Source organism: Capsella rubella, unplaced genomic scaffold, assembly GCF_000375325.1.
Source record: "Capsella rubella cultivar Monte Gargano unplaced genomic scaffold, Caprub1_0 scaffold_1, whole genome shotgun sequence".
NCBI classification, from domain to species: Eukaryota; Viridiplantae; Streptophyta; class Magnoliopsida; order Brassicales; family Brassicaceae; genus Capsella; species Capsella rubella.
Window position 1 is genome coordinate 18,841,921 of NW_006238923.1, and position 27,845 is coordinate 18,869,765.

Below are 27,845 nucleotides of genomic sequence, written 5' to 3' on the forward strand. Positions count from 1 at the left end.
TCTTCACTCTTTATATATACACTTCATTCCCTTTTCTACTTATCCACAACTCTCTTCTTTCACCCACCAAAGGGTTTTTTTTTTCTTCTTTTCTTCCTCACATTCTTCTTCCACACTCACAAGTTTCAATCTTTTTTATTTGTTCTCTTTCTTCTTTTCATATTATATAATAAAGCAAAAAACCTTGATTGTTGCAATGGCTGAGTTCAAGAGTAAGTTGAACAAAGGTCACGCCTTTACAAGCAAATGTGCTTCCTTGGTGAAGGAGCAACGAGCTCGTCTCTACATTCTCCGTCGTTGTGCTACCATGCTTTGTTGCTGGTACATCCAAGGCGATGAGTAAATAGATGATGACTCTTCTCCTTTATATATAACATCCCAAATGCTATATATATACACGTAAATCTATATATAAATATATATATCACCCTGTCCTCTATAACTAGTTCTTGAAGCTTCATGGACATTGAAGCTCTCCTTTGGCTGTTTGGCAAAATCCTATCATAAGAATCTTGACTCTGTCTTCTGATATATTCTGGTGCAGCAAAACCCTTTTACAAGCCTGTCGTTTTTTAACCTTAAGGATCAATCTTTTAGGGATTTTTTTTGGGTTTGCTTCATGGGTTACTTTGCATCAGACAAGACAGATACAGAGCAAGAGATTTATCCGCTAATCAAGCCGGAGTTTTTACTGTGTCTCAGACAGACACACTGGAGATGCTAGTTCTTTACGAAATGGAAGATCTTTGAAGGGTTTAGATTGGTTTCACTTTCGACCGGAGAAGACTGTTTTGTTACATCAGTTACATTTTCCTCTGTAAAATTTCAGCTATGTTTCTCTTTTATTGCATCATATATTATAATAAGACCAAATAAATGTCTATGGTTATGTTGAACCATATAGACTAAAACATGTCTCTTTTGATTCTCATATTCTAATAATAATACAACAACAGTTTTCACTTTTCACCATATAACCTACAGATGATAGCTTGCTTAGTCCAAAATTTCATGTCAAATTAGATTTATCTTTAGTTGATCACTCCTGCTCAATCCAGTCTTTGAACAGCAGCATCATGTAAATGGGAACGTTTAATGCCGCGATGACGATGATCATCATGATTGTACGTATCACTCTCTGGATCACAAGTTTGGTTCTTGATTTTGACGTTGATCTCATCAGAGGATCAGACCCACCAGCACCTGCATTTACATCTGAGTCCATCATAAGCTCAATCTGTTCGTTAGCATTCTTTCTAGCCGCTGATCTCAACACCGCGTTACCCCTAGAGAGAAAATAAGAAAACAGGAAAATCAAAACTTGTGTCTGTAGTGAGAATCCACAGGATGGTTGATCTCTTACTTTTCTACAAGAGGTTTATCGCTTTGACGTTTCACAGGAGTTTGAAGAACTTTCTTCACCAGATGCATAGATCCTTCTGCGTCCCATACCATTTCATACTCACAGTTCTCATCTTCGTTCTTCTCCTTCGTGACGCTGCTTAAAAAGCTTGACTTCATAACATTTGAGATACAGTCTGCAGCGTTGTTTAAGAAGCCTATTCCATGATTTGGCCAGAGAAGAAGAGCAAGGAGGGACATAGCGAATAGAGAAAGGTACCTGGTAGTTCAAAATTAGGACTCAGAAATTCATAAATATGCATCAAGGCAATATTCATAAAGCCAAGAATTCTCTGATCAGGAACATACCACATGTAAATGAATAATTGGCACGGAAGGAAGCACAATTGAGTGTGTAACATTTTATCTAGATCAGATGAGTTTTGATGGACGGCGTTAGGAACAGATAATAGCATGAATGACGGATATATATTTCCTTGTTGCCAGCTTATAGTACCTAAAGTATGCTGTAATATGATATTCACTATCAAAGACTGTCCATAGTGGAATCCAAATATTTTGTGGCCATTACTTATTAATGTTACCTCTGTTACATCTCCTGCTTCCGACTTGTGGGTTATAGTGCACTGGTCATGATCATGGCCAGACAGAACGAGCATCTGCGGGAAAAGGAGGAAATGTTGTTGTATAATAATTTGATTTAGTGTTTATTAAAGCTGCGTTTGAAAATTTGGAAGTGACTATTGACAAGAAAGACAGACGGAACTCTCCCATGAACCAAAAAATAGAATTTATCTTACGGGTTTGATCAACTCCAGTAACTTCTTTGATGATTCTGGAGAGACATAATTCTGGTATCTGCATAGGAAGTTTATAAACAAAAATGAGAACAATATATTAGTTGCGTCCTGGTTAAAACAGGATTAAAAAAAATGAATTCAAGTTCTGTATGATAAAATGGAAAGGAAGAAGTTTACATTACTTCTTGATCTTGGAAATGGCGCCAAAACCGCTTTACATGAAAGAGTAGACATTAAAACACAAAACAAAGTGTTCTTATCTGAATTAAACTATAAGTCCAGCTGATAAATCACCTGATCAATGACAGAAACACCACGGTGAGGGCCGCATGCGGTTTGATCAGGCCGATATAATGGGATGTGGGTCAATAAAACTCTAGGATGTGACTGTGCATCTAAAAAGATAAGAAGATTTTATACGTAAGATTCAGAAAGATAGTAAGTGCTAAAGAGAATGCTGAATAACACACACCGGTGGAGACATTTTGTACAAACTTCCAAACTTCTTGTGCCAAATCCTTTTGAGGATTCCCTGCAAAATAGATATCAGCTTTTCAGTTACAGATTCTTGGTTTCTATTTGAGGAAAAATTCTATGCATGTAATACAATATTTAATGATCAGAGCAAAATTTATAATTACCATCAATAGCTTGTGCATCTATACTGATGAACTCAACACCTCCAATCATAAATCTGCGGTTTCTGATCCCAAAAACTTTTTGGTATCGATCAATCACCTGTTGAAATGTGAAGTTACATCAATATATAGGTCGCTGACAGATGTAATATATCTGAGAAAAAAGTGATAAATGTTGTACGTCTTGTTTATGGGACGCCACCCGAGAATAGCCAACATCATGGTTCCCAGGGATGTAAAATGTAGGTATGTCCCCAACCTTGCCTTGTGAATTCAAACCAAATACATGTTTAAATCGGCTTAAAGATTCCTGCCATCTGATTAGATAAGAAGTTAAGCATTTCCACGAACCATTTGAGCAGAAAGAATAACAAGTGAAAAGAGAAGAACGAGGAAAGCTTACTCTTCCTCGGGAAGAAATGGCCCGCCATCGAAATAATCACCTAAAAACAAAACAACATCGGGTTTGAACGGCAAGACAGACTGAACGAACGATCTTCGCATGTTTATATCAGTATAAAACTGAGCAAGCTCTAAAGCAAGCGTCTTTGACGACAAACGAAACGATGTCTTATCCATGAGCTGCATCAAGATAACAACAAGAAACAACACATAATCAGATGATCAAACTAACACACAACCAAAAAATCGATAAAGCATTTGGAAAGCTCGTCACCTGTGGATCAGTAACAATGGCGACTTTAGTAAAATTCCCATCACTCTCCACTCCATGACTCTGTATATAAAAAAAAACTAATAGATATGAACAATCACAACTCAACAGTGACTAAAATAATGACTAGAATCAAGCTTCTGCAGATTTATTGAGATTCTTTACACATTGGCATTGGTCTTCTAATAATGTTGCATCAAATCTATTTTTAGATCAGTTAACAATTACTTTCCCAATAATAGTCTACCAAAAAACTCGGATTTCAATTCCAAAGCTTCGTTCTTTTACATTTTGCAGTGACATTTGGACGATTACATGACGAAACTTTCGCAACTTTCAGAGACAAAATAAGCAAATACACAATCGAAGTCGAGCTAAATTCACTGAATCCCCAAAATTGATCATCAGTCATTGAAAAAGGAAACTTTTTAAGAGAGAGAGTGAGACCTTATGGTGAGGCCAAGAACAAGTGAAGAGAGAAGGAACCCAGAAGGCGAACATTTCTCCGTAGAGGATCGTGGCAGCCCAAATGAGACATAACGCCACCGTGAGCTTATGGTGGTGTTTCATTTTCCCGAGCATCTAAATCTCCCTTCTCGGCTTCCCCGAGAATATCTGGTGATCGTTGTTGACCAAAAAAAGCGGTCAAGACGCGACGCGACGCTGAGAACGCCGATACTGCGGATTGTAATAGTTTCGTCTCCGTGATTGTTTTGGGTGGTCCAAGTTAGGACCACTGGACCGAGTTAGGCCCACTAAGCCGAACTAGGCCCACTAAGCCGAGTTAGGAACATAAAGAAGCAAGATTCATACTATGGCAGCAGAGACGACGAATCAGGAAATCAATTTCTCATACCAAGAGCGTTCTCTTCTTCCTTCGCTGTACCTCTCGCATTGTTTCTAAGGTTAGTTCGTAGTTCTCATCGGTCGTCTCTTTGTATTTTACACGATTCAATTTACGATGTAAGAAAATACATTGCTCGCGAATCGCTGTTGTTGCTTCCCCTTGCATAGAGTTAGGTTTTTTTTTGTTCCTTGTGATGTTTAGATGAGCGAGATGATGATTTAGGGTTTTAGTAGCGATTAATTGGTTTTCTTTGGGGATAATTTAGGGATTTCACGTCGTCCTGTTTGGTTCTAGTTTGAATGGCTTTGTTATGTACCGTCGTCATCTAAGAATCTCCACTTGAAGCCTTGTTCTTTTGTTCTTCTTCGTCTCTTCGGTGATCTCCTCTTTTTGCTTTTGTTTTTTTCCGGGTGCATTGTTTTGGGTTTTTTTTTTCATTGAATCGAGTTTATGTGGGTTTGGGATTTCATTGAATTGAAGCATAATTTGGGATTTAACTTGTTCTAGTTTGGAAAAAGTTGCAGAATTGATTTGCTGGTTCTAGTTCTAATTTGGAAGAAGTTGCTTTCCTCTGCTCAATTTTTAATTTGCCTTCCTCTGCTCAATTTTGGGTTTCAGGTTCTGAAAGAAGTAAACATGTCAGTTCTTATTATGACGAGCCTTGGGGATATAGTAATTGACCTTTACTCGACTAAATGCCCTTTGACCTGCAAGAACTTCCTCAAGCTTTGCAAGTAAGGGTCGTCTCTTTGCCTATCTACCTAAGAAACATTTCTATGCTACTCACTATGTTTCCATGGGGTTTTAACTTTCTTATTTGGTTTTAGGATCAAATACTACAATGGGTGCCTGTTTCACACTGTGCAAAAGGATTTCACAGCTCAGACGGGTGATCCAACTGGCACAGGAGCTGGTGGAGATTCAATCTACAAGTAAGATGCTGTTATTATACCTTTTGATATGTGTACTTTGTATATTTTTGATCATTCTTTGCCTTTTGAATCATTTTGTCGGTTTTGCCTTCTGTGTTGCTTTCCCACCTCCTTGTTTGTGTCTTCTCCAGTCAATGTTTGAACATTTCTTAACCATCTTGTACTTGCTATGTTGGATTACAGATTTCTGTATGGTGAGCAGGCTCGTTTTTTCGGTGATGAGATTCATCTTGATTTAAAACATTCAAAGACCGGTACTGTTGCAATGGCCAGTGGTGGAGAAAATCTCAATGCTTCCCAGGTAAGCTAAATCATTTTGATCGAATTACTAAGTTTAGGGTCTTATATATTGATTATGAAATCTCTTGGGAAATGGTATTTTTTCTCCTCCAGATTCAGTACTTAACTAGTTATCAATATTTCTCATGTGAACTTTCTACTCTTTTCAGTTCTATTTTACACTTCGTGATGATTTGGACTATCTTGATGGGAAACACACTGTAAGTACAAAATTATTAATGATCTGCATATCCTGTCTTTTGAATATACTGGTTACCTTTAAATGCTATTTTATGCCATTTTCAGGTGTTTGGGGAGATTGCTGAGGGGTTGGACACTTTGACTAGGATAAACGAAGCTTATGTTGATGCAAAGAACAGACCTTACAAAAATATTAGAATCAAGCACACTTATATACTTGATGATCCATTTGATGATCCCCCACAGCTGGCTGAAATGATACCAGGATCTTCCCCCGAAGGAAAACCGACGGAAGAGGTCAAAGATGACGTGCGACTTGAAGATGATTGGGTACCAATGGATGAAGAACTTGGTGCCCAGGAACTGGAGGAAATTATCCGCGAAAAGGCTGCCCATTCTAGTGCTGTTGTACTTGAAAGTGTAAGTATCACTTTTTCAATTGGCGTGTAGCAGTTTTGATGTTATATCAAACCATCTTTTAATTGATGACCATGTATTGCTATTGCAGATAGGAGATATTCCTGAGGCTGAGGTAAAACCTCCTGACAACGTGCTGTTTGTCTGCAAACTGAATCCTGTGACTGAGGTAGGTGCTTGATGTTTAAAATTAAAAGTAAAGCCTTCCTCTCTTAGTGATATTTTGTTCTTATTTTCTTGTCTCATGCAGGATGAGGACCTCCATACTATATTTTCACGCTTTGGAACCGTTGTATCGTAAGTAATAGTTCCTTGATTCTTTGTGTGTTTGAGAAACTTAATTGCTGCAATTGTACTGATAATTATGTGTAAAAATGGCAGGGCTGATATAATCCGGGATTTCAAGACAGGTGACAGTTTGTGCTATGCTTTTATAGGTGAGCAGAATCTCTGTTATGCTCTGAAATTTAGGTTCTTCTGTTTAAATGTTGTGTTAACTGACAGTTTTTGTCTCTGTTCTAGAGTTTGAAAACAAGGAGTCATGTGAACAGGCGTATTATAAGGTATAGGTCAACTGCCTGTAAAATATGTATAGAAGTTGTGAAACGAATTATTTGGGGGATTAACCAACTTGTTGATTTTCAGATGGACAATGCTCTGATCGATGATAGACGAATACATGTGGATTTCAGTCAGAGTGTGTCCAAACTTTGGTCACAGTTCCGGCAGAAAGACTCCCAGAAGGGTAAAGGTAAATTCTTTTTTCCTTCATTCCTGTAGAATATTGACTTGCCATAGACGAACAAGTAAGAGACTAATATACTTGGCAAACATGAATTAGGGAATGGATGTTTCAAATGCGGCTCGACGGAACATGTTGCTAAGGACTGTGTGGGTGGTGATCAGGCTTCAAAGTACATTGTAAAAGATCAAAACAGACAGCACGGAGGAGGTGAAGGCTATGATATGGTATTTGAGGGTGATGTACCTGAATTGCCTAAGAGAGAGCATAATAGTCAAGAGAGGGAAGTGAGGGAGAGGAGGGAGAAGAGTCAAAGGAGAAGTCCTCATGGTAATGGGGAAGGCAAAAGACGCCAGAGAGATGAAGTTGATGATGGTAGAAGACAGCATGGCCGGGAAGAGGTAAGAGAAAAGGAGAGGAGACACAGAGAGAGAGAAGAAAGAGACAGTAGGGAAGATGAAGAAGAGAGAAGAAGAAGAAGACGCCGTGAAGAGATGAGAGATAGAGATAGGCGTGAGGAGAGTCGAAGATACAGAGACGAGGATCATCAGAGTCATAAAGAGAGGAGAAGAGAGAGAGACAATGGACATGGAAGAAGGGATAGGTGAAAGACCATGGGCTTGGCGTTTAGGGTTGATAGGGTTTTAGGTGGGTTCTGTATCTCTTGAGTTTTTGACTAAGTCAAAGTTTTAATTGTTTCCCTATTAACTCATCTAGTAAAACTAGATTAGCTTTGGTCTCTTTCTTTATATAACGCTTTTATCACAAACCAGCCATACTCTCCTCCTATCATTATTTTTCAATTGAATTATCTTTGTTTATTTCACGTTATTACATACAACAAGTTTCAAAATAACACATCAACTGGACCTACCAATTAACGAAAGTTAGGTCACCTAATATTTTTGGATAAAGATAAAAATTATTTTGAAAGGGATAATAAGAAAAAACGGCACGCCGTATGTCTTGGCTGGAGGAAAAACGACAGCACATCTGATTGGCTAACAGAAGAATAATCTAACTTAATGATAGACAATACTAGCGAATTGTTAAAAAGGTTTCACACCGACAAAACTGAAGAAGTTGTCGTGGGAATTAGGAAGACAAACCTGGTCGCTAGTTTTCGACTTTAACACTTCCGTATAATATTCTATTTACATATTGTTACATTCCTTTCAATTCGTATGATCATATCCTATATATTACTTTGTTAAACTGATCCAATTTTGTTGTTAAGTTTTCTTTCTTTCTTGCTGATCAAAAATTAAAATGGGTATGAACATGAGCGAACGAGTTAAGATTCTCTGTATCTTATTATATGAATAGCAGAAATACGAATTTTGAATAACTTATTATACTCAATTATTTATTTATTTAAATAAATTATATGTCTTTGTCATCTATACTCGATTCTTGCTGGCACTTTGCTTGACAGTTCAAGTTTATGATTCAGCTAACTCCCCGAAATGTAATCATTGACAAGTTAATTTCCCACACAGTCAACTCCAAACAGGCATTATTAGCACACAAAGAAACTGATATTAGAAAAGACATCTCTAAGAGTGATCTCAAATATAAATTATATTTACTACGTATGGTTAATCAAAGCATATTCTCTTTATATATTATCAGCTCACATAGCATTTGTATATCACGTCGATCATGAGAAGAAAAAAAACAAAGACAGCGAAAAACACATGAACACGAGATGTTCGACGAATAAGTTATTCCATATATTAGTTTCATTTTGCAATACCGAAAAAAATTTATTTATATTATTATTAACTAGCTATCATGATACAAAATAATTACAAACTTTGTATTTCTATTAATATATATAGTCAGATACCCATGAATGGGTTCACGATCTTCTCGGATATAAAATTTACTTCAAATATATTACCTTATTATTCTTATGTAAAACAATACACCTTCTAAATTGCGTCGTCCTCTTTTAATTTCTTTTATATTTAAACTTAGAAAAACGTAAAAGTAAAAGAAGAAAAAACGATCGAATTCAGCAAAAAGTGATGATGGGACAATATGTAAAGAGGAGCGTAAAGAGCCAATCATAGCCATTACGTTAGCCAATTTTCCATAGTATATAATTAAAGACATGAAATTAAACTATTTACTATTGTAACTAATACTAATATTTATTAATCATGGGTCAAACCATAATCACGATACACCAATGACCATAAAAAGAACAAATCATTGTGGATACATTTGGAAGGAACAAAATAATACTGTAATTAATGTTCATATTATTGAGAAGAACAAAAAAAAAATGAACATTATAAGCTACTATTTATTAAAGACACAGAAAGAAACAAAATGAGCCTAATCTTTTTGTTTATGTGTGGCTTTGGATTCTTATTGCTAAAATCGTGCTCGACAGCTCCACTCTGTAAAAGTTTCGTTTATTTTTTTACGAGCTAAAAACGAAACAGTATATAATGAATCTCACTAAGTCAAGAAAATTTTTACTTTTACGAAAAATAATTAGATTTCAAAAAAACAAACACAGAAAAGGTTCTAAATTTCTCTCTTTTTTTCTTTTATAGCTTTTTCACAAGACTAGAATTTGGAATCTCGTTCTTGAGAGAGAGAGAGAGAGAAAGAGAAGAAGATGAGGAGGGTGAATTGGGTGGTGGTGGCTCTGTTTACAGTATGCATTGTTGGATTTGAGCTTAGATTCATCCATGGAGCCACAGATGCATCAGACAGTGAGTTTCTTCTTCTTCTTGCCGTCTTGGTCTTGGTCTGAAGTCTGAGAATCTTGTTCACTTTTTTCGCTTAATGGGTTATCCAAAGTCTCAATCTTTTTCGTATATCCTTCAATTTGATTCTGTTTTCATTCTTCATCCATTTAACCCAAAGTTTCAATCTTTGCTTTTTCTCAAATCTCAAATCTTCTTATTGTTTTTTCTTTGGGGTTAAATCTCGAGCCTTTCTCTTCTCTGTGTATCTTCAAACTTTTTGTTCTGTAAAAAGCTTTTAATTTTTAGTAAGACTTGATGAAAGCAGAACTGATTTATGATTTATGGTTAAACTTCTGTTGATTTGGATTGTGTGCTTTTAATGAATGGTCTCTGATTTCTATTTTTTGCAGCTTCGGCATTGAACACATTGTTCAGCAGTATGCATTCACCAGCTCAGCTAACACAATGGACTGCAGCAGCTGGTGATCCTTGTGGGCAGAATTGGAGAGGTGTAACTTGCTCTGGTTCACGAGTTACTCAAATGTTAGTGATTTTTGTTATGTAATATCTTGTTTGCTACTTCTAGTCATTTGGTTTACATCTAACATAAATTGTGTTATATCTACTTGACAGAAAGTTACCAGGTCTAGAGCTCTCTGGAACACTCGGTTACATGCTTGATAAATTGACTTCTCTTACCGAGCTGTAAGATCAATCAGTCAAATGCTCGAAACTGTTAAATGAAGTCCTGCTTAGAGATAGCGAGTTTTCTAAAAAAATTTTGTAATCTTTCATGGAACTTGCAGTGATCTAAGCAGCAATAATCTCGGAGGTGATTTACCATATCAGCTTCCTCCAAATCTGCAACGACTGTATGTTCCATCAACCCTCTTTTATTTTGGTTTCTAATTTAATAACCGTGTGTTCAAGTTTATAATCCTCGGAGTTTCAGGAATCTTGCAAATAACCAATTCACTGGAGCTGCTCAATACTCCATTTCTCATATGACACCACTTAAGTATCTGTAAGTAATTCCTTCACTTTACATTTCTCTAGACATCTCTCATAAAGATGTGAATATCAATGTTGTCTTGTGCAAAAATTCAGCAATCTTGGTCACAATCAGTTTAAGGGGCAGATACCTATTGACTTCACCAAGCTCAACTCTCTCACAACCTTGTAAGATCCTAGTATAAGATTCGTATTGCGCTCTCTAAGTTTTTAATCTTAGTCAAATATTTGACAAAATTTCATGTGTTCCAGGGACTTCTCTTTCAATTCTTTTACGAATTCTTTACCGGGAACTTTCACCTCTCTAAAAAGTTTAAAATCATTGTAAGTTTTCGGGAACCTCTGATGAAACTGAAACTTTACTAGTTACTAAACATGTGGCTTTTAACTTCATAGATACCTTCAGAACAATCAGTTCTCAGGCACAGTCGATGTCTTAGCCGGTCTTCCTCTCGAGACTCTGTGAGTAACAAACCTTATTTTGCGTGAAACTGGTTTTTCTTAAACATTCATTAACGTTTGGCTCTTCTTGAATGGATTTCAGGAACATTGCAAACAACGACTTCACGGGCTGGATCCCCAGTTCTTTTAAGGGAATTACATTGATGTAAGTTCTCATTTTCACACATTTGCTTGTTTCATTAAAGTTTTAATCTCACGTTTCTTGTTTCTCGCGAACAGAAAAGATGGCAACTCATTCAATACTGGACCTGCACCACCACCACCACCTGGAACACCTCCAGTCCATGCCTCCCCAAGCCGTAAATCTGGAGGACGTGAAAACCGGTCTAGTGGTGATTCCACCAGCAATGGAGATTCCAAGAAATCGGGAATTGGAGCTGGTGCAATTGCTGGCATAATCATTTCATTGTTAGTAGTTACAGCTCTTCTTGTGGGTTTCTTCTTGTTCAAAAGAAAAAAATCAAAGAGATCATCATCCATGGACATTGAGAAAACCGATAACCAGCCTTTCACTCTTGCTTCAAACGAATTTCATGGTATGCACATACATTCATTTTTCCTATAAGAGTTAAACAAAAAATACTGTAACTTACTTTGAGACTCCATATGGTTGCAGAAAACAATTCCATTCAGAGTTCTACATCAGTTGAGACAAAGAAACTGGATACTTCATTGTCTATTAATCTTCGGCCTCCACCAATTGATAGAAACAAATCATTTGATGATGAAGATTCGACAAGAAAGCCTAGTACTGTCAAGAAATCCTTGGTGGTGGTTCCTTCAAATGTGAAAGTTTATTCAGTTGCAGATCTCCAAATTGCTACTGGTAGTTTCAGCGTAGATAATCTTCTTGGAGAAGGGAATTTTGGACGAGTATACAGAGCTGAGTTTGATGATGGAAAGGTAATATTATAAAAAAATTTATGTAATCCTATAATCTTTTTCTCTTGAAATATGTCATAATGTTTTTGGAACACTCTTACTGTTTAGGTTCTTGCTGTGAAGAAAATTGATTCGTCTGCTCTTCCACATGGCATGACTGATGATTTCATTGAAATGGTATCAAAAATCGCAGTTTTGAATCATCCAAATGTGACCAAGCTTGTTGGTTACTGTGCTGAGCACGGACAACATCTCGTGGTCTATGAATTCCACAAAAATGGATCATTACATGACTTCTTACACTTATCAGAAGAGGAAAGTAAAGCCTTGGTGTGGAATTCACGAGTCAAGATTGCTCTTGGGACTGCACGCGCATTGGAGTAAGTTCCAAAAAAAATTCATTCCTTAGCTCATTATTTACAAAGAAACGAGAATTTTGGTTAACCAAAAGTATTTGTTCTTGCAGGTATCTGCATGAAGTTTGTTCACCATCTATAGTTGACAAGAATATCAAATCCGCTAATATTTTACTTGATTCAGAGCTAAATCCTCACTTATCAGATTCCGGTCTCGCAAGCTTCCTTCCCACAGCTAATGAGGTTGAATATACAAACTCTTCTCCAAACTTTGTACTATTTCTCAACCTATTTGGTTGCTTAGATAATTCTGATATGTGCAGTTACTAAACCAAACCGATGAAGGGTATAGCGCACCTGAAGTATCAATGTCAGGCCAGTATTCTTTAAAGAGCGATGTTTACAGTTTTGGAGTAGTGATGCTTGAACTTTTAACTGGGAGGAAACCATTTGACAGGTAAATTCTATTATGATAGAAAACAATGCTAAATTTAGATGAGGAATGTCTTTCTGAATTTGAATCTTACAATTGGTTATAACTTGAGCAGCACAAGGTCAAGATCTGAGCAGTCATTGGTTCGATGGGCGACACCACAACTTCACGACATTGATGCTTTAGGCAAAATGGTTGATCCAGCTCTTAAAGGGCTTTATCCTGTTAAATCTCTCTCCCGATTTGCAGATGTTATCGCTCTCTGCGTCCAGGTAACATAGTGGCTACAACCTGAATCTTGTAATTAACTTCCAAGATCAAGAAAGTCTTTTACTGATCTTGGTTTTTGTTTCTTATAACAGCCGGAGCCAGAGTTTAGACCACCGATGTCTGAAGTTGTGCAGGCTCTGGTTGTGCTAGTGCAGAGAGCTAACATGAGCAAGAGAACTGTCGGAGTTGATCCATCGCAACGTACTGGTAGTGCCGACGCGACCAATGATTACATGTAAATTCCTCCTCTCCGTCGGATGCAGTCACAGATACAACAAAAAGAAAATTGGAAGATAAAAAGCACCCTCACGCATTGTATAATCCCATTGTTTTATTGTATTTGTATGTTCCAAAGTTGTAGCTTCAAGATCCTCTACATGAACAATATTCTTTCTTGCTTGATTTCTTCTATTACATTGGTTCTAATCTGGGCTTGGTTCAATTCTTGATCGTTTTTACTTGTTATCAAAAGGATGTTACTTTAAAAGGAAAGGCCAACTTAACAAAGAATTTTCAAAAGTATCTGACATTGAAGAATAAAACAACCCGAGTTAATAAGTAGTAAAACAAGTGTACTAGTACTGAAAAAGAGATTGAAGGGAGACTGGAGAGACACAAAGAAGAAAGAGTGTTTCTGAGTTTTGCTTTGGGAGCGTTGTGATGAAGCAAATCGACCTTGATCTTCTATCTCTCTCTCTAGTTGTAGACCATATACTTGGGAGTGGCACTGAACTTTTGGTAACCTTTAATTACTTTGTTCACTGCGTCCAGAAAGTCTTTCTCAGTCACAGTCTTTCTCCTAGCTCTGATAGCATACATTCCAGCTTCAGTGCACACACTTCTGATATCAGCTCCTGCAAAAGACAAGATTAAAAAAAATCCAAAATCATCAAAACAAATCTTAGAAGGCAAAAAAAAAGTATGAGAGCTGTTTCACAGTCGAGGGATCATTACCAGTCGAGTTTGGGCAGAGGCGAGCAAGCAGTTCGAAACGGATGTCTCTTTCACAGTTCATTGTTCGTGTGTGAATCTTGAAGATCTGGGTTCTGCTCTCCAGATCAGGAAGACCAAACTCAACCTTACGGTCAAGACGCCCAGGACGTAAAAGAGCAGGGTCAAGTGTGTCAGGCCTGGATTAGAGAGTTAATACAGAAAAACCAATGGGTCAAAATGGTATTATAGGGTTATGTAGTTTACTTAAAGATGGTAAGGGGACTGTGACTCACCTGTTTGTTGCCATAAGAACCTTGATGTTACCACGTGCGTCAAACCCATCAAGCTGATTCACAATCTCAAGCATAGTACGTTGAACTTCATTATCACCACCAACACCGTCATCAAATCTAGCACCACCAATGGCATCAACTTCGTCAAAGAAGACAATGCAAGCTTTCTTGGACCGTGCCATCTGAAAAGAGAGTATTATACAATTCAGAACAAATTATAGCAGCATTGGCTTGACAAACTCAGATAGCAAAAAGGAGTGTTTACAATAAATTACCTGAAACAGTTCACGAACCATCCTAGCTCCTTCTCCAACGTACTTCTGAACAAGCTCACTGCCAATAACCCTGATGAAGCAAGCATCGGTTCTATTGGCCACTGCTCTAGCCAGAAGAGTTTTACCAGTACCAGGAGGACCGTAGCAGAGAACACCCTTGGGAGGGTCTATCCCAAGCTTCACAAATTTCTCTGGATGAAGCATAGGCAGTTCAACAACCTACATCATCAAAGACAACAAACTTTTAACAATTTCTTTGTTGAAGAAATTACATTACACCACTCAGTTAAATTTTAGCAAAGCATTGTAAGATACGCTCACGGGATAAAAAAAAAAGTTCAACACACCTCCCGCATCTTTTCAATCTGCTCCTTGCAGCCACCAACATCATTATAAGTTACATCAGGTTTCTCTTCAACTGTCATCATGGTCACGCTAGGATCGATTTTCGGTGGTAGAGGAATCTGTATCTGATATTTATTTCGATCAACTCTGCAAGTACAAATCATAGACAGAACGTTCTCATAAGAATTCATCCATATTGAGAAATGTACAACAACAAAGGGGGTTCGATCAGAAGCAAATAAAACATAGAAATATACAATGGGGGACTGATAATTAAGCAGATAAAAACTCAGTCTATAAACAGAACATACCCCACACGCATGCCTTCCTCAATATCAGTGGGAGAAACTTTATCGCCAAGTCCAACAACAAACTGAAGTTATGAACCAAAAACTAAATCAGTAAGCCATACATAAAAGGCTCTAAAACAGACAATTGATTAAGGAGCAAACCAGTAACAGCAGCCAAGGAATATAATATAGTGTACCTTAGCAATTTGCTTGACATTAATCACGTATTTTGCGTCTTCAGTGTTTGGACTTATTATCTTTGTGCATCTCGCAACCTGGATAGAAAAAACGTTAACTCCCATATAGTCACCATGAGATAAGAAGACGTATCAGACAACTATCTAAGTAAGGAAGCCTACCTGCAGAGGTTGCTCCTCTTGCATCATCTGCTTATCAGATACAAGATCCCATTGACTGGGAGGAGCTAAACCAGTATCAGACTCCTTGATACCTGCAAGTTAAAATATATATAAGCAACCAAAACCCAATTTAAGTTATTCCGTAAACAGAAGTCACCAGCAAATCAAAGTAAGCACAATAACACTTAAGCTGAGTAAGAACGAGTCCGCACATACCACATAGATCGTTGATCTTCTTGGCGAGATCCTTAATTTCTTTTTCCGCTTTCTTAATAGGTGCAGAGTAAGGCCCTAACCCCTGCATAGGAATGACATATACCAAGGTCAGAATATGAAGAGAGAACAGATACAGCCAAGTATGAGTATGATTCATACATCGAAGTAGCAAGTAGCAAAAAATTGACTTAAGTTGAAGAATCAAGGTCATCGAAGAGCAACTAAGAACGAGTCTAGCTCGAATTTACTCATGAGAAAACATCAAATCGGAGACGAAACCTCACATTCGAGAAAACCAAACATAGCAAATTTGACTAACAGCGACTCGCAAAAAAAACCCTTAGCAACTAAAAACCTAAGCTGGATCCGAAATCTCCGATGAACCAAAAGAGCAAAAGTCGAAAAAAATCTGAAATCCCAATCGAATTTAGGGTTCTAAAAGGGACTTACATAAGTTTTGAGGAGGGCGATATCGTCCTCGTCAAGAGGACGAGGATTCTTCTCGTCTCTGATCTCGTCTTCAATATCTCTCACCATTCTCGCCGGAATTTGAAGTCGGAGATTTTAGATACAGATACTCTAGAAAAGAAAGAAGCTTGCAGGAGAGGAAAAGAAAGAAGCTCTATTAGAGAGTATCTGTATCTGAAAGCGTATGATATAGATGAAGAAACCACACCTGTAAACTGGGCTTTTTCATCGAGGCCCATATTTTGTGTCTTGTTGAAGACGACAGATCAAACCGAACCCAAACCGTAACCAGACGTCCACCCTCACACGCATAAATTGGGCTGTTAATAGCAGGCCCATATTCGAGTTTTTTTTTTTTTTTTTTTGGTATCATTGTACTTTTTTTTTTTCTTTTACTTCTGAAATTCTTGTTTCAACCAATAATTCTGAGAAATTTAACAAGCTTAATTTATGTTTAGAGTTTCCTTGTAGTTCAAAATCGTAACAACAAGTTTATAAATCAACAAGGAATCAAAAGACAAAAAAATGAATTGGAGCGTAACGTTAGCTTCAAACAGCTGAAATTATGTTCTAAGAAAGAAAGCCTAAAGTGCCAAACGAGTTAGACTAGATTGCGATATTTAAGAACATCGTTCTTATTGAGATGAAAGGATTTGCAAATCTCTACTATGCTCGCCTCGTCGAGTCCTTCCTCGATAGCTTCACGAATTTGCTGCTGTAACTCTTCTGATGATAGCAAAATCTGGTTCATGACGAAACAAAGACAAGAATAAGAAACGAGAAACTATCCATTAAGTTTCTTTGATGTCAGAGAGAGAGAGAGACAGAGATAGATTAGCTTACACATGTGGGAGATTGGGATTCTTTTACCAGGTTGCTGTTGTTTTTCTTGCTTTCATCTGCATCATCACTTGAGTCTGGTTTCTGAGGATTCGACTGGTTTGAGATGAGCTTAAGCAGCTTCTCACTTCCCTAACAAGTCAATAAAGATGATCTTTGGGTTTATATATAAAACCTCTACGATGATGGAATATGCATCGAGAAGCAAAAGATGACAGACCTGAAGAGCCCGCCAGTGAGAATATGTACGGAATAAGACCCAGAAAAACGGTATGTTTGGTAACGGCAACACCTAAATGGAAAGAACAAAGGGCTTTGGTGGTTATCATACTCGAAAAAAATAAATCAGTGCTAGCTTATTATTCTATGGGCTAAGGTTCTTGAGGGCTAGCTGCATACCATAAATGCACTGGTCAATGGAAGCAAAGTTACAGAACCAACTAGGTACTTCTTGTGCAGGATTGTTCCACTGCAAATCCAATTTAAAAACATTCAGGTTAGACGGATCATGGATTCTGAATCTATGACTACGCCTGGAAACCGGATGTATAAAGTTCATCATTTGAGACAACGGGTAGCAAAGTGATTTACCTCATGGCAATGTGCCGTAGTCTCCTGCGTACAAGTCTAGGATCTAAACTGAAACATTTGACATGGATTAGCTAAAACGGTAACCAATCCGAGTTCACCAGAATATACTTATAAAGACATAATCTAATCATCCATTAGAGAGATACAGGTAGTTTAAAGAATTCAAGAAATCGAAAGTGAATAAAACCTCGTAGGATAAGTGACTTGTACAGAAGTGACCTCCTTAGATATAGACTTCAAGAAAATCTCAGACGGCTTAACACGAGCCAGAAGCTTCAGTCCAAACCTATACATTCCAACCAAAAAAACCACAACTTGTCATTAAGCCTATCAACAAACATAGACCAAAGCCAAAACCTCTAGAAATGCCTCAAAATACAAAAAAAGTACAAACCCATGAATTTTGTTCTTCATTGATCCATCAGGCGCTTGCTCAAGACCCACCCAAGCTTTATTCATCTACCACAACAGCAACAGTTCTTCAAACTTAGTAATGGAGAAATAAAGGAAGAAGACTGATTAAAAAAAAACTCTTCTTTTCTCTCATTTCTAGTGGTCCTAGATGAGGTTCGTTGTCAAAAACCTTTAATCAGAAACAATACCAAAGCTTGTTCATTGGTCGGAACTTTCTACAGCCAATAAATCTCACTACACGCCACATAAACGACACACGGCTGGTATTTGAATATATAAAGAGAAAGAGTTTCAAATGTAATTTAACCTTGTCCGAGATGAAATCGACGAGAAGCTCTGCGTTGGCATTGATGGGTTTCGATTCAGATGATATTTTCTTCCATAAACCTCGTAAAGTGGTCGGAGTAACACCGGACGGCGATTGAGCAGCGAAAGGATCAACAGATCTGCTGAAACACCACTTCTTCCCTTTGATCGGGAAAACCAACAATCTCGCTCTCATGATCACTCTCAAACAGAAAGCAGAACTCTGAAAAAGCTTCGATCTTTAGTTAGGATTTGTCAATTTGTCATCTGGGTATTTGCTTTTAAACGACGTGTGGTTTTTTTTTGTATATTCAAAGGAAAAAATCGAAGCTTTAAGGTAAACGATAGCGATGACCGACAAAGCCTAATATATTTCACGAGGAAAGACGAAGAAGCGGCGGCGCGTCTTTGGTATATGGACCAAATTTATATATAATGGGGTGTTTAGTGTTTGTATTTAATACTGAAACAGTCTTTGAAATCGACTTAAGATTTGGAATACCAAAAGGTTGTCCTTCTAAAATTGTGGATCAGAATTGACTTGATACTGACAGAGAAGCAAATCACAAATGCTGAAGCAATGATATAGTGACACATCACTAACACTAAGAAACTTTCATAAAGTAGTAATCTCAGATTAATATTAGAAGAAACTGTAGCATTGGCTTTATTGTATGATACACTAGTAAATTATGCACAGACAAGACGAGAATTAGGCTGTTTATGGTGAGAACTCACAAGAAAGTTTGCGTGTTAAATCTTTTATTCGTGATCTGCTACAAAATTAGGCTGCTCCTTTGCACAGAGATACTCATCGCATTCTGAAGCGGTTCCCCAGTCTTTTCTAAGTCTGAGGATATCCTCTGTAAAGGTGGAACCAGATGCACCAATGAATACGCTTGACATTGCGCATATTGTCTTATCCAACATTGCTTCCACCTTTTAAATTAAGAAAATCCCAAGTAAGATTTTGTTGACTTGTGTATGTATCATCATTTATCCAATATGTGGAGGAGGAAAGAAACCACACCTGTGAGTCACCCTCGAGACCATGTCTGTATAACAATGCATCCCATTTCTCAGCTGAATCACGAGCTGGTCTCTTCACAAGGGGGACAGTCTTTCCATTCAGGATCAATAGCGATTGTAGCAGACCAGTTTCGCTTTCGGCTGCATCAGTAGAAAGGTATAACACCGGTGCCTTAACCTTCTCAATCAGACGGGTGATGCAGTTAGCAGCTTGAGGAATGGGGTAAAAGCAACTTGGATTCTTGGCATTACTGGCACAAGACGAAAATTTCTTAGTTATGGTTCTTGATTTAATCTTCATAATGAATTGAACAGAGCTTCACCAAAAGCTACTATGAAAACGAAAAACAATCTTAAACACAATAAAGATAATAAGCTATTAACAAATATTCTTGGTACAAGTGATATAAACTTATAATGCCCATACTTATTCGCCTAAACTAAGTAGATGTGCAACTCCAGTGATGCATTCACAAAAATACAGCCACACTTTTTGTTGGGTATCAATGTTTTAGTACAGTCACACTTCTAAATGTTACCATACCATTGATGCTATAATTTGGTCAAGACTAAAGATAGCTATATTGTCATCAAATGTAGAGTTTAGCTATGCCCGCAGATCTTTACCATAAAACAAGAGAATACAAAGAGTGAAAGTCAAGCATAAAATTCTCACTATCAATTACCATACTACCAGAGAACTCAAGGAAGTAGAAAATAAATCTTACCAAAACTTCAAGAATCCATGCCTGCGGAAATGAAGGGAAATGTAGTTCTTGCCAAGGAAAGTCTGAATAAATCTCTGTGCAGTGAGCAAAATAAGCCGGTTTGGTTCAATCAAAGTCTTACACTTGTGAGCAACAGGACCACCAGGCTGCATCACCCACTCTCTTTCAACATTTGCATAGAAAACATCCCCAATCGCAATAACATCATTATCTGATCTAAAATTAGTCTCCACTTCCTCAGCTGTCTTGTTGCTTGGCTTCGCGATATCTTCTTCCCATGGCGAGTCTAGCTTCCCTCCAATGGTGACCCCCAAAGCTTTCAATTTTGCAATATGCTCTTTATCTACATAACAAGGCTCCGGTTTGGAGAAGTAGCATATGAATCTATTAATATGAACATGATGATGCTTCTTCCTATTCTTATCCTTCTTCCAAAACTCCTCAAACGAAACCACTACATTTCTCCCCAAACAAGTATTTATACGATCAATATCAATGATTCTACTGTAATGGTAATCAAAGCTATGGCTAGGGATCACAAGAACACGTTTCAGCAATGCAGCAAAGAACATATGCTTCTCCAAGCAAATCAAGTGATTACTCATTTGGCCAGACAAGCAAATGGCAAATAGAAACTTATCCGGCCTCGGCTTCCATTGAATCGTCCTCCTCCCATTCAACTTCTGATCTATCTTCCGGCAACTTCCGCCGGCGAAGAAACCATCTGATGAACCGCCGAGTTCAACATTTCCACTTTTATGCGGAGACAGTAATGCATTTTGGATCTGTCTATTCAACGAAACCTGCCGGAAAACTGCAGATTTCACGTCTTCGATCGTTGATGAATTCGATAAAGTATGGTTCCAGATAGAGAAGAGATCGCTTTCTTGTTTCCTGAGAAGATACAGCGCTTGAAGATCCGATTCATGACTCCGACCCGTTAATGTATTTGACCGGAACACAGAATTAGGAACTTCGACGGAGAAGTAATTGCTGAAATCAGTAGATAAGTAAATGAGGATGATGACGATAGGCAGGAAGATAACAATGGACTGTTTCTTAGTGAGATTGAGCTTCAAACTCCGTCTTATACGTGATCGGAGACTCTCCACGTCGAAGGTAGGTCGTTGCTCTGCCGCCGCGTCAATGCCACGATATTGGTCGATTTGAGTATCTGATTCCTCGAGCAGATCGTTGATATCGGCTTCTTCATCTGGAGATGACGATGACGACGAAGAAGACTCTTTCACCATTTGATGATGCGTCACAGTCGTTGCCGGAGATCAACCCGGAACCGTCGACCCATATAGCTAGACTTTTATCCAAAATCCGACCCGATTTACACCACGTGGCATGTCTTCATGAGTTTAGTTAGTTCATTCACATTTAAAGATTAAAGCTCTAATAGGTCGTCGTTTAATTGAGAGAACTCTAGAGGCTTTGTAGCCCAATAAAAGGTAATACGGGTCGGGTCACCGGGGGTAAAACTAAAATAGAAGGACTCAGGAGTAAGGCCCATTAGCCCAAGTAAAGGATAAAACGGGTCAGGTCATTAGAATGACCCGGGTCTCGTTATCCATCGCCTCCTGGTTGCTGCGTGAAAGCCAGACAGAAGTATCATCTTCGTTGAAATTTTGCTATTGTGTGGCTTATCCTTGTTTGTCTTAAATTCCTGCAAAAACCCTCGCCTCTCTAAGATAGTTAGAGAGGAACATAAATTTCCTTACTTTCCTGTTCCGGATAATCTTACAAGACATTCTGGTTGGTGTTGCAGAGAAGAGTGTTTCTAGTTTCTTCTTTTTCCTTCTCCTGGGCTGAATGAGCTCCCAATGCCTTCTTTAGGTACCTTTTCTGGTAAGGGTTTCAAAAAAATTCCAACATTTATCAACCTGTCTGATGACTTCACTCTTACTCTTCTGGGTTTTTGTTTGGTTACTGTTTAGAATTCTACTTCAGCATTGAGAGTTTGAGACTCGCTTCCTTTTCAATTTTTGTTCTTTGCTATCCGGTATCATTCTTGAGTAATAATTCATTGCATTTTCCAATCTTAGGTCTAAGTTTTTTATTCAACAGATGCATAGTTACTGGGTTGAGAAAAGACTACTGCTTTGCATAGTTTCTAGAGAGAGTTCACTAGTGTTTTGTCCAGTTTCTTAGCTACTGGAGATGGCCCTTTGATTTTGACCTGCTCTTTAATCTTGTAGATATTGCTACTATCCAACCTTCCTTGCAAGCTCATCTTGTTCCATTGGGGGCTCAGAGTATTATCCATGCTAAAACTCTACCTAATCCATGGAGACAATCTTGTTTCTCCAAGAATTTGAAATTTTACACGGGTCATACTCATGTTCGAAGAGGCAAAGTCCTTATTACTGCAGTGGCCACTCTTGAAACCAAGTATCCTGCTCAGAAAGAAAACGAACAGAGCTCTTCCTTGTCTTCTGCTTCTTCAAAATCTTCTGATGGTCGAAATGGAAGTGCTGATGATGACGAAGAGTTGCAACAAGTGGATGATAGAGAAAAGCTGAGAAGGATGAGGATTTCTAAGGCAAATAGAGGGAATACTCCTTGGAACAAAGGCAGGAAGCATAGTCCGGGTGAGTAGCTTTTGCTTAGCCGTATCTTTAGCAATATCAGTTGGTTCTAGTTGGACACTTTGTAATACTATTTCTCTTTTGATTGTATGCAGAGACCCTACAGAAGATTAGAGAACGGACAAAGATTGCAATGCAAGACCCAAAGGTGATGTCATGTAAGAATGGTACTATATGTCTTCTTAGAGGAGTTGCCGGTAGTAACTCTAGTGGGTCCTGTACCGATATCAATTGTTAGTGGCTTAGTGCACACAAGAAAATGTTCTTTTGTCAATCAGATTCTACCCTTTTTGTTATTCTAGTCTTGAGGTATATATACCCTTTAGGAAAGCGGTTGCAGGTAAACATATGTTATATTAGGGCGTTTATGTTTTGCTCTATCCATCAGAATTTTCAACCCCTCATAGAACCTTTGTGTCTTCGCCCTGTGCAGATCAAGATGAAATTAGCGAATCTTGGGCACGCTCAAAAGTCAGTACCAGTTATTCTTTTAAACTTGTTGGACCTTCTGGTTTTTGCTATGCTTTTGTTATCATGATACTATCTTCCCGAATTGGCATGATTTTTACAGCAAGGAGACACGGATGAAAATTGGGGAGGGAGTGCGGATGCGATGGGCAAGGCGGAAGGAGAGGAGAAAAGTGCAGGAGACCTGTCATTTTGAGTGGCAAAACTTGTTAGCGGAAGCTGCTAAAGAAGGATATACAGATGAGGAAGCGCTTCAGTGGGATTCTTACAACATCTTGGATCAACAGAATCAAATGGAATGGCTGGAAAGTGTTGAGCAGAGGAAAGCCGTTAGAGGAGCTAAAAGTAACAGAAGAGCGCCAAAATCTCCTGAACAAAGAAGGAGAATTGCAGAAGCAATAGCTGCTAAATGGGCTGATCCAGTGAGTTGCCCAGTAATTTATTCAACTTGCTTGATATTTTGTTCTTGGACGTATTTAACTCAGTTTGCTTTCTCTTACAGTCTTACCGTGAAAGGGTTTGCTCTGGCTTGGCAAAGTATCACGGTATACCTGATGGTGTCGAGAGGCGCCGTAGAAGACCAAGTGGCAATACAGAACCCAGAAAGAAGAACCCTACAAAGAAAAGTACTAGGGATTCAGACGCGGAACGGCAAAGCCAAGTTCAAGTAGTGAAAGTACGGAAGCGAAAAACGCCTGTGTATAAAGATCCTTTGGCAAGCTCAAAACTAGAAATGATAAAAAGCATCAGAGCAAAACGAGTGGCGGAAGAATCGAAGAAGATGGATGCTGTGGAACGAGCAAGGTCAGTCCTCTTAAAACAGAATTGTTCAAAGTTCTCTATTTTGAAGTGTGCTTGAAGTTAACAAGAATTAACCCTTTTTTGGCCCAGGCTTTTGATCTCGGAAGCTGAGAAAGCTGCGAAAGTCCTCGAGATTGCTGCTTTGAAAAGCCCGGTTGCTCAAGCATCTTTGTTAGAGAGTAAAAAGCTTATAGCAGAAGCAACACAATTGATTGAATCAATAGAGATGAGGCAGGTAGCTTCAGATGAAGATGGGACTGACCCATATCTTCTCTCACCTCAGCCTAATAGTAGTCTTCAAGAGGTAGACAGTGAATCCGAGACCAAAGATTCTCATGATAAAGAAAAACCAGAAGAGATTAACGGAACACACACATTCCCGATCAATGGAGAGAGCGTTCACTTGAACATGAGATCAAGCGATTTCCCAACGTTCAACATAGAAGGTACTACAAGTCAGTCTGTTTCTGATAAGGAATCCAACACATCCCAGGGAGATAGAGAAGATATCAAACTCGGGATAGTTCCTCAACCAAACGGAACCAGAGTCCATCCACCAGCAGAGTCTAATGGAGCTGTCAGACTTGCTGAGGATCATCCTCTTCCGAATGGTTACCACGGGGTAGACGAAAAGGCTGCATCTTTGGAATCAGGAAACGTAACGAAAAAGTGGGTTCGTGGAAGGCTCGTTGAAGTCACAGAAGCAGCCTAATGTTGTAGCGATTTAGCAGAGGAAAGTTTGTATTTTTCAATTAGTGATTCAAAATTTTGGCTTATATATTGGTCTCATGCTCGAAAAAAGCAGTTTCCAGTTTGTGATGTGCCAGTTGTATCTATAACTCAATTGTATCCCAGAGTTTCAGCTTAGCAAACAATTCTTCATAACCAACAAGTAAGGAATTGTAATTACAAAGAAACCTCATAAAAAGATACAAGACAAAGATCATGTGGGTAGTTTCGGACTTTAGTTCTGTTTGGAAGAAGTAAACACTTACATAAGCTTCACATCCTCTACAAAATTTGGGAATGTGTGAACTTCATGATACTCAACATAATCAAGCCCTGGAATTTCAACACGTACGTTCGTGATCATGTTTTTCTCGAGATTGTAATAGAGAATGTAGAAAAAAAACTGTGAAAACTCTCGATACAATACAACCTCGCCATTACCAATCATTCCAGCAGAGAACACTGATTCTATTCGGGATGGGCGTAGCAGTACCTCGGGCATTTTGTAGTAAATGTTTGACCATTTATGTTCCTCGGCGTTGTCTAAAACCCACAAATCAAAAAAGCTGTTAGAGTGAATCTCACCATGAATAGCACCTAACTTACCAGTACCCTTGTAGTTTATCAGTTTTAAAGGTACAAAGATCTTTGTTGCATAGTAATCATCAATGTTGACAAAACTGAACTTCTCAGACTTAACAACAAAGCAAACGATGGAACGTTTTTGGTCAATGATTGCTTGATAATACAAAACACCATTGATGCATATTCCATCATCTTCATGAGGATAATGACGTATGCAACATTGGATCTTTCTCCAAGAAAGTTTTCCTGCAGGTTCCCCTAATGTCAGAACTTTGTACTCGTATAAGCCGACACAAGGCAACCAAGTTATAATCATGACCTTGAACTGCTCTTCAAACGGATCATAACCAAAATATGTTTTCTTCTTTACCGGATACCCATCTGTTGTCACTTCAGGTGTTCTCACGTACTCTCCTGTGAGAGGATTAGAAATCACCGCGAATGTATGATCCTTTTCAGTATATTCACGACAGACCAAACCATTGACCGGGGGACATATTTTAAAGTAATCTGTGGCGGACCTTGAGTGAAGAGTGGCTACCAGAGATGATGAATGCTCATCTGGATTTTCAGGTTGAGGTGAAGAGGAAATGAACAGATTCGGTCCGTATATTCCATCTCTAGCGATGAAGAGGAACCTCGGTGTAGCCGGAGACTTGATCGGGAACAAGAGGTTGTAATTTGGACGGCGAATTATGGACGACCAGAGCTTTGATACGCAACGACACTGAGCCATAGACTTCACCGGAAGTCTCGACAAGATTTGGGTGACGAGATCAACAGAAATCAGTTCAAAGACCGAATCATCGCCGGCGACGTGTTGCTTCCGTTTTGTCATGGCGATGGAGAAAAGACCCTAGATTGTGACCAAAGTAAGCGTTCTCTCTCAGTTATAAAACTTAAAAGTAATCAAAAACCACTTTCCATAAATTGGGCCTTTTGATGGTCTCACTAATTATCTAGACATTTTGTTTTCTTCGGTTTTAGATCATATGGGTACGCACATAACGTATGTTTAGAAGAAGTAAACACTTATACAAGCTAACATAATCATCTACAAAGTTTGAAAACGTGTAAATTCTACCATTGGAAAACATCTTGTATATTGGAACATCAAGTCTTACTCTTGTGATAATTTTCCTCTCGATGGAGAGATTGTAGTAAAACGTGTACAAAAACTCTCGTTGATAGTGTGGGGCGGGCGGGTATGAATGTACGATAAAAATTCCCCATGACCATTCGTTCTAGCAGGATGCACAAAAAGCTGGCTTCATTTAGCCATTGAAGGGGCATTACATATATAGATAACGTTAATTAACTAATAAAACTGACAAGCAATGGTATGTTTTTTCTTTGTTGTTGTTGTTGATCATTATATAATGGAACCCTTAAGCAAAACTCAACATCTGATCTTCTCTTTATTTCATCATCTCATTGGCTTTAGAAGCCGAAATCATAACTAAGCATAGAAATAGTTACCTCAAAAGAAGGAGAAATAAGAAACACAAGCGAAAACACATAGATAATGTGAGATTATAAGTTCTGTTTGAAAAGAACTCAGTTAGATAAGCTTCAAATCTTCAACATAGTTTGTAAATGCGTGAAACCTAGAGCCAGCTCGAAACTCTTTAAGTAGTGGACCTTCAAGTTTTACTGTGGTAATACTGTTGCTCTCAAGATTGTAGTATAAAAGGAAGTAAGGACATGTATATTTCATTTCATTCAGGTAAAACACAATACCGCAATCACCAATCATTCCGGCAGGGCGTAAATAGCTAATCATTGGGTATGTAAGAGGCAATTGGTAGATATACTTTGACCATTTATGTTCCCCAACATCCTCTAAAATCCACAACTCAAAATTATTACGGAAGATATCAGCCGATTTATAAGCACCTAACTTTTTACCCTTGTATTCGATCAAGGTGAAACTGTCAAATTGAATTTCTCAGACCGAACATCGAAGCAAACGATTGTACGTTTTCCCTTCTCCATCGAAGATGGATAATATATAACACCATCAATGCATATCCCACTAACGTCTAGTGGATACAGATTTGAGCAACATTTGATATCTCTCCAACGACACTGACCTAAAAGCTTCAATGGCAATCTCGACAAGATATTGATGACGAGATCAACAGGGATCAGATCACTGGAGTATATTATGTTTCTCCATGTGTTGACGACGGCCTACTGGATCCACACACGGTTACGTTTACGTCGGAGACGTATTGCTTCTGTTTTGTCATGGGCTCATGGCGATGGACTTATTAGCCCTAATTAACGCGTCTCTTTCAGTTACTCATACATATGGCTTACGGCTTACCCTACATGCTTCAACCTTACTGCATAAGCTGGGTTTGTTAGGGCCCAATACCTAACCCACTAATTGTATATACCATTTCTATTACAAGGAGCAATTATTCATTAGACATGTGGTAATGTTGTAGGCTTGTAGCCATTAAGCAGAATTCATATTCTTCAAAATCTCTTTACTGATTGAAATTATAGGGTTCTTTAATTATTATGGTCTTATGCTTGAGTCTTGAGAGAAGCAGTTTCTTGGTA

General features: G+C 38.3%; 9 protein-coding genes across 11 annotated transcripts; 4 read left to right on the forward strand and 5 right to left on the reverse strand.

Annotated features, from left to right (window-relative positions):
- Positions 1-2: 2 nt before the first annotated feature.
- LOC17897613 lies at positions 3-964 on the forward strand. The gene has a single exon (XM_023789345.1). It carries the CDS (start codon positions 197-199, stop codon positions 341-343), a length of 147 nt encoding a protein of 48 aa, XP_023645113.1. The 5' UTR covers positions 3-196; the 3' UTR covers positions 344-964.
- LOC17899268 (uncharacterized protein C630.12) lies at positions 904-4,093 on the reverse strand. Of its 2 annotated transcripts, XM_023789344.1 has the most exons (14): positions 3,921-4,093; positions 3,477-3,536; positions 3,204-3,382; positions 2,982-3,117; positions 2,804-2,900; positions 2,635-2,694; positions 2,457-2,557; positions 2,340-2,374; positions 2,163-2,220; positions 1,947-2,021; positions 1,859-1,868; positions 1,711-1,768; positions 1,364-1,621; positions 904-1,286 (listed from the first exon to the last, which is right to left on the reverse strand). In XM_023789344.1, the coding sequence occupies exons 1-14, from the start codon at positions 4,053-4,055 to the stop codon at positions 1,040-1,042; spliced, it is 1,509 nt and encodes a 502-aa protein (XP_023645112.1). In that variant the 5' UTR covers positions 4,056-4,093; the 3' UTR covers positions 904-1,039. The 2 variants fall into 2 exon arrangements, with proteins under 2 accessions (XP_023645112.1, XP_006306272.2); XM_006306210.2 differs by having other exon boundaries at positions 1,711-1,868; positions 3,921-4,092.
- A 183-nt stretch (positions 4,094-4,276) lies between these two features.
- LOC17898286 (peptidyl-prolyl cis-trans isomerase CYP59) lies at positions 4,277-7,712 on the forward strand. The gene is made up of 12 exons (XM_006304572.2): positions 4,277-4,378; positions 4,939-5,054; positions 5,148-5,252; positions 5,436-5,553; positions 5,702-5,752; positions 5,838-6,152; positions 6,241-6,318; positions 6,400-6,446; positions 6,531-6,586; positions 6,672-6,712; positions 6,795-6,900; positions 6,991-7,712. The coding sequence occupies exons 2-12, from the start codon at positions 4,957-4,959 to the stop codon at positions 7,497-7,499; spliced, it is 1,524 nt and encodes a 507-aa protein (XP_006304634.1). The 5' UTR covers positions 4,277-4,378; positions 4,939-4,956; the 3' UTR covers positions 7,500-7,712.
- A 1,688-nt stretch (positions 7,713-9,400) lies between these two features.
- On the forward strand, positions 9,401-13,438 carry LOC17899451 (protein STRUBBELIG-RECEPTOR FAMILY 6). The gene is made up of 16 exons (XM_006304637.2): positions 9,401-9,620; positions 10,007-10,139; positions 10,230-10,301; positions 10,403-10,468; positions 10,549-10,620; positions 10,704-10,775; positions 10,860-10,931; positions 11,004-11,069; positions 11,152-11,214; positions 11,289-11,605; positions 11,686-11,972; positions 12,060-12,331; positions 12,418-12,550; positions 12,631-12,764; positions 12,856-13,012; positions 13,103-13,438. The coding sequence occupies exons 1-16, from the start codon at positions 9,524-9,526 to the stop codon at positions 13,247-13,249; spliced, it is 2,160 nt and encodes a 719-aa protein (XP_006304699.1). The 5' UTR covers positions 9,401-9,523; the 3' UTR covers positions 13,250-13,438.
- A 71-nt stretch (positions 13,439-13,509) lies between these two features.
- Positions 13,510-16,333, reverse strand: LOC17899537 (26S proteasome regulatory subunit 7 homolog A). Its single transcript, XM_006306169.2, has 10 exons — positions 16,172-16,333; positions 15,722-15,803; positions 15,506-15,597; positions 15,344-15,421; positions 15,168-15,229; positions 14,859-15,003; positions 14,512-14,730; positions 14,237-14,418; positions 13,965-14,140; positions 13,510-13,864 (listed from the first exon to the last, which is right to left on the reverse strand). Exons 1-10 carry the CDS (start codon positions 16,256-16,258, stop codon positions 13,707-13,709), a joined length of 1,281 nt encoding a protein of 426 aa, XP_006306231.1. The 5' UTR covers positions 16,259-16,333; the 3' UTR covers positions 13,510-13,706.
- A 289-nt stretch (positions 16,334-16,622) lies between these two features.
- On the reverse strand, positions 16,623-18,750 carry LOC17897117 (uncharacterized protein C23H3.12c). Its single transcript, XM_006303204.2, has 8 exons — positions 18,342-18,750; positions 18,015-18,079; positions 17,808-17,906; positions 17,621-17,668; positions 17,429-17,498; positions 17,250-17,321; positions 17,033-17,161; positions 16,623-16,931 (listed from the first exon to the last, which is right to left on the reverse strand). The coding sequence occupies exons 1-8, from the start codon at positions 18,534-18,536 to the stop codon at positions 16,791-16,793; spliced, it is 819 nt and encodes a 272-aa protein (XP_006303266.1). The 5' UTR covers positions 18,537-18,750; the 3' UTR covers positions 16,623-16,790.
- Positions 18,751-18,954: 204 nt separating this feature from the next.
- Positions 18,955-21,469, reverse strand: LOC17899186 (O-fucosyltransferase 14). Its single transcript, XM_006307084.2, has 3 exons — positions 20,098-21,469; positions 19,371-19,620; positions 18,955-19,279 (listed from the first exon to the last, which is right to left on the reverse strand). The coding sequence occupies exons 1-3, from the start codon at positions 21,348-21,350 to the stop codon at positions 19,103-19,105; spliced, it is 1,680 nt and encodes a 559-aa protein (XP_006307146.1). The 5' UTR covers positions 21,351-21,469; the 3' UTR covers positions 18,955-19,102.
- Positions 21,470-21,688: 219 nt separating this feature from the next.
- On the forward strand, positions 21,689-24,835 carry LOC17899193. Of its 2 annotated transcripts, XM_006307027.2 has the most exons (7): positions 21,689-21,951; positions 22,302-22,694; positions 22,787-22,839; positions 23,125-23,162; positions 23,263-23,581; positions 23,662-23,963; positions 24,051-24,835. In XM_006307027.2, exons 1-7 carry the CDS (start codon positions 21,927-21,929, stop codon positions 24,670-24,672), a joined length of 1,752 nt encoding a protein of 583 aa, XP_006307089.1. In that variant the 5' UTR covers positions 21,689-21,926; the 3' UTR covers positions 24,673-24,835. The 2 variants fall into 2 exon arrangements, with proteins under 2 accessions (XP_006307089.1, XP_023644809.1); XM_023789041.1 differs by lacking the exons at positions 21,689-21,951; positions 22,302-22,694 and having other exon boundaries at positions 22,787-22,849; positions 24,051-24,825.
- LOC111832490 (probable F-box protein At1g53815) lies at positions 21,960-27,526 on the reverse strand. The gene is made up of 3 exons (XM_023789042.1): positions 27,446-27,526; positions 25,525-26,082; positions 21,960-22,098 (listed from the first exon to the last, which is right to left on the reverse strand). The coding sequence occupies exons 1-3, from the start codon at positions 27,524-27,526 to the stop codon at positions 22,045-22,047; spliced, it is 693 nt and encodes a 230-aa protein (XP_023644810.1). The 3' UTR covers positions 21,960-22,044.
- Positions 27,527-27,845: the final 319 nt, after the last annotated feature.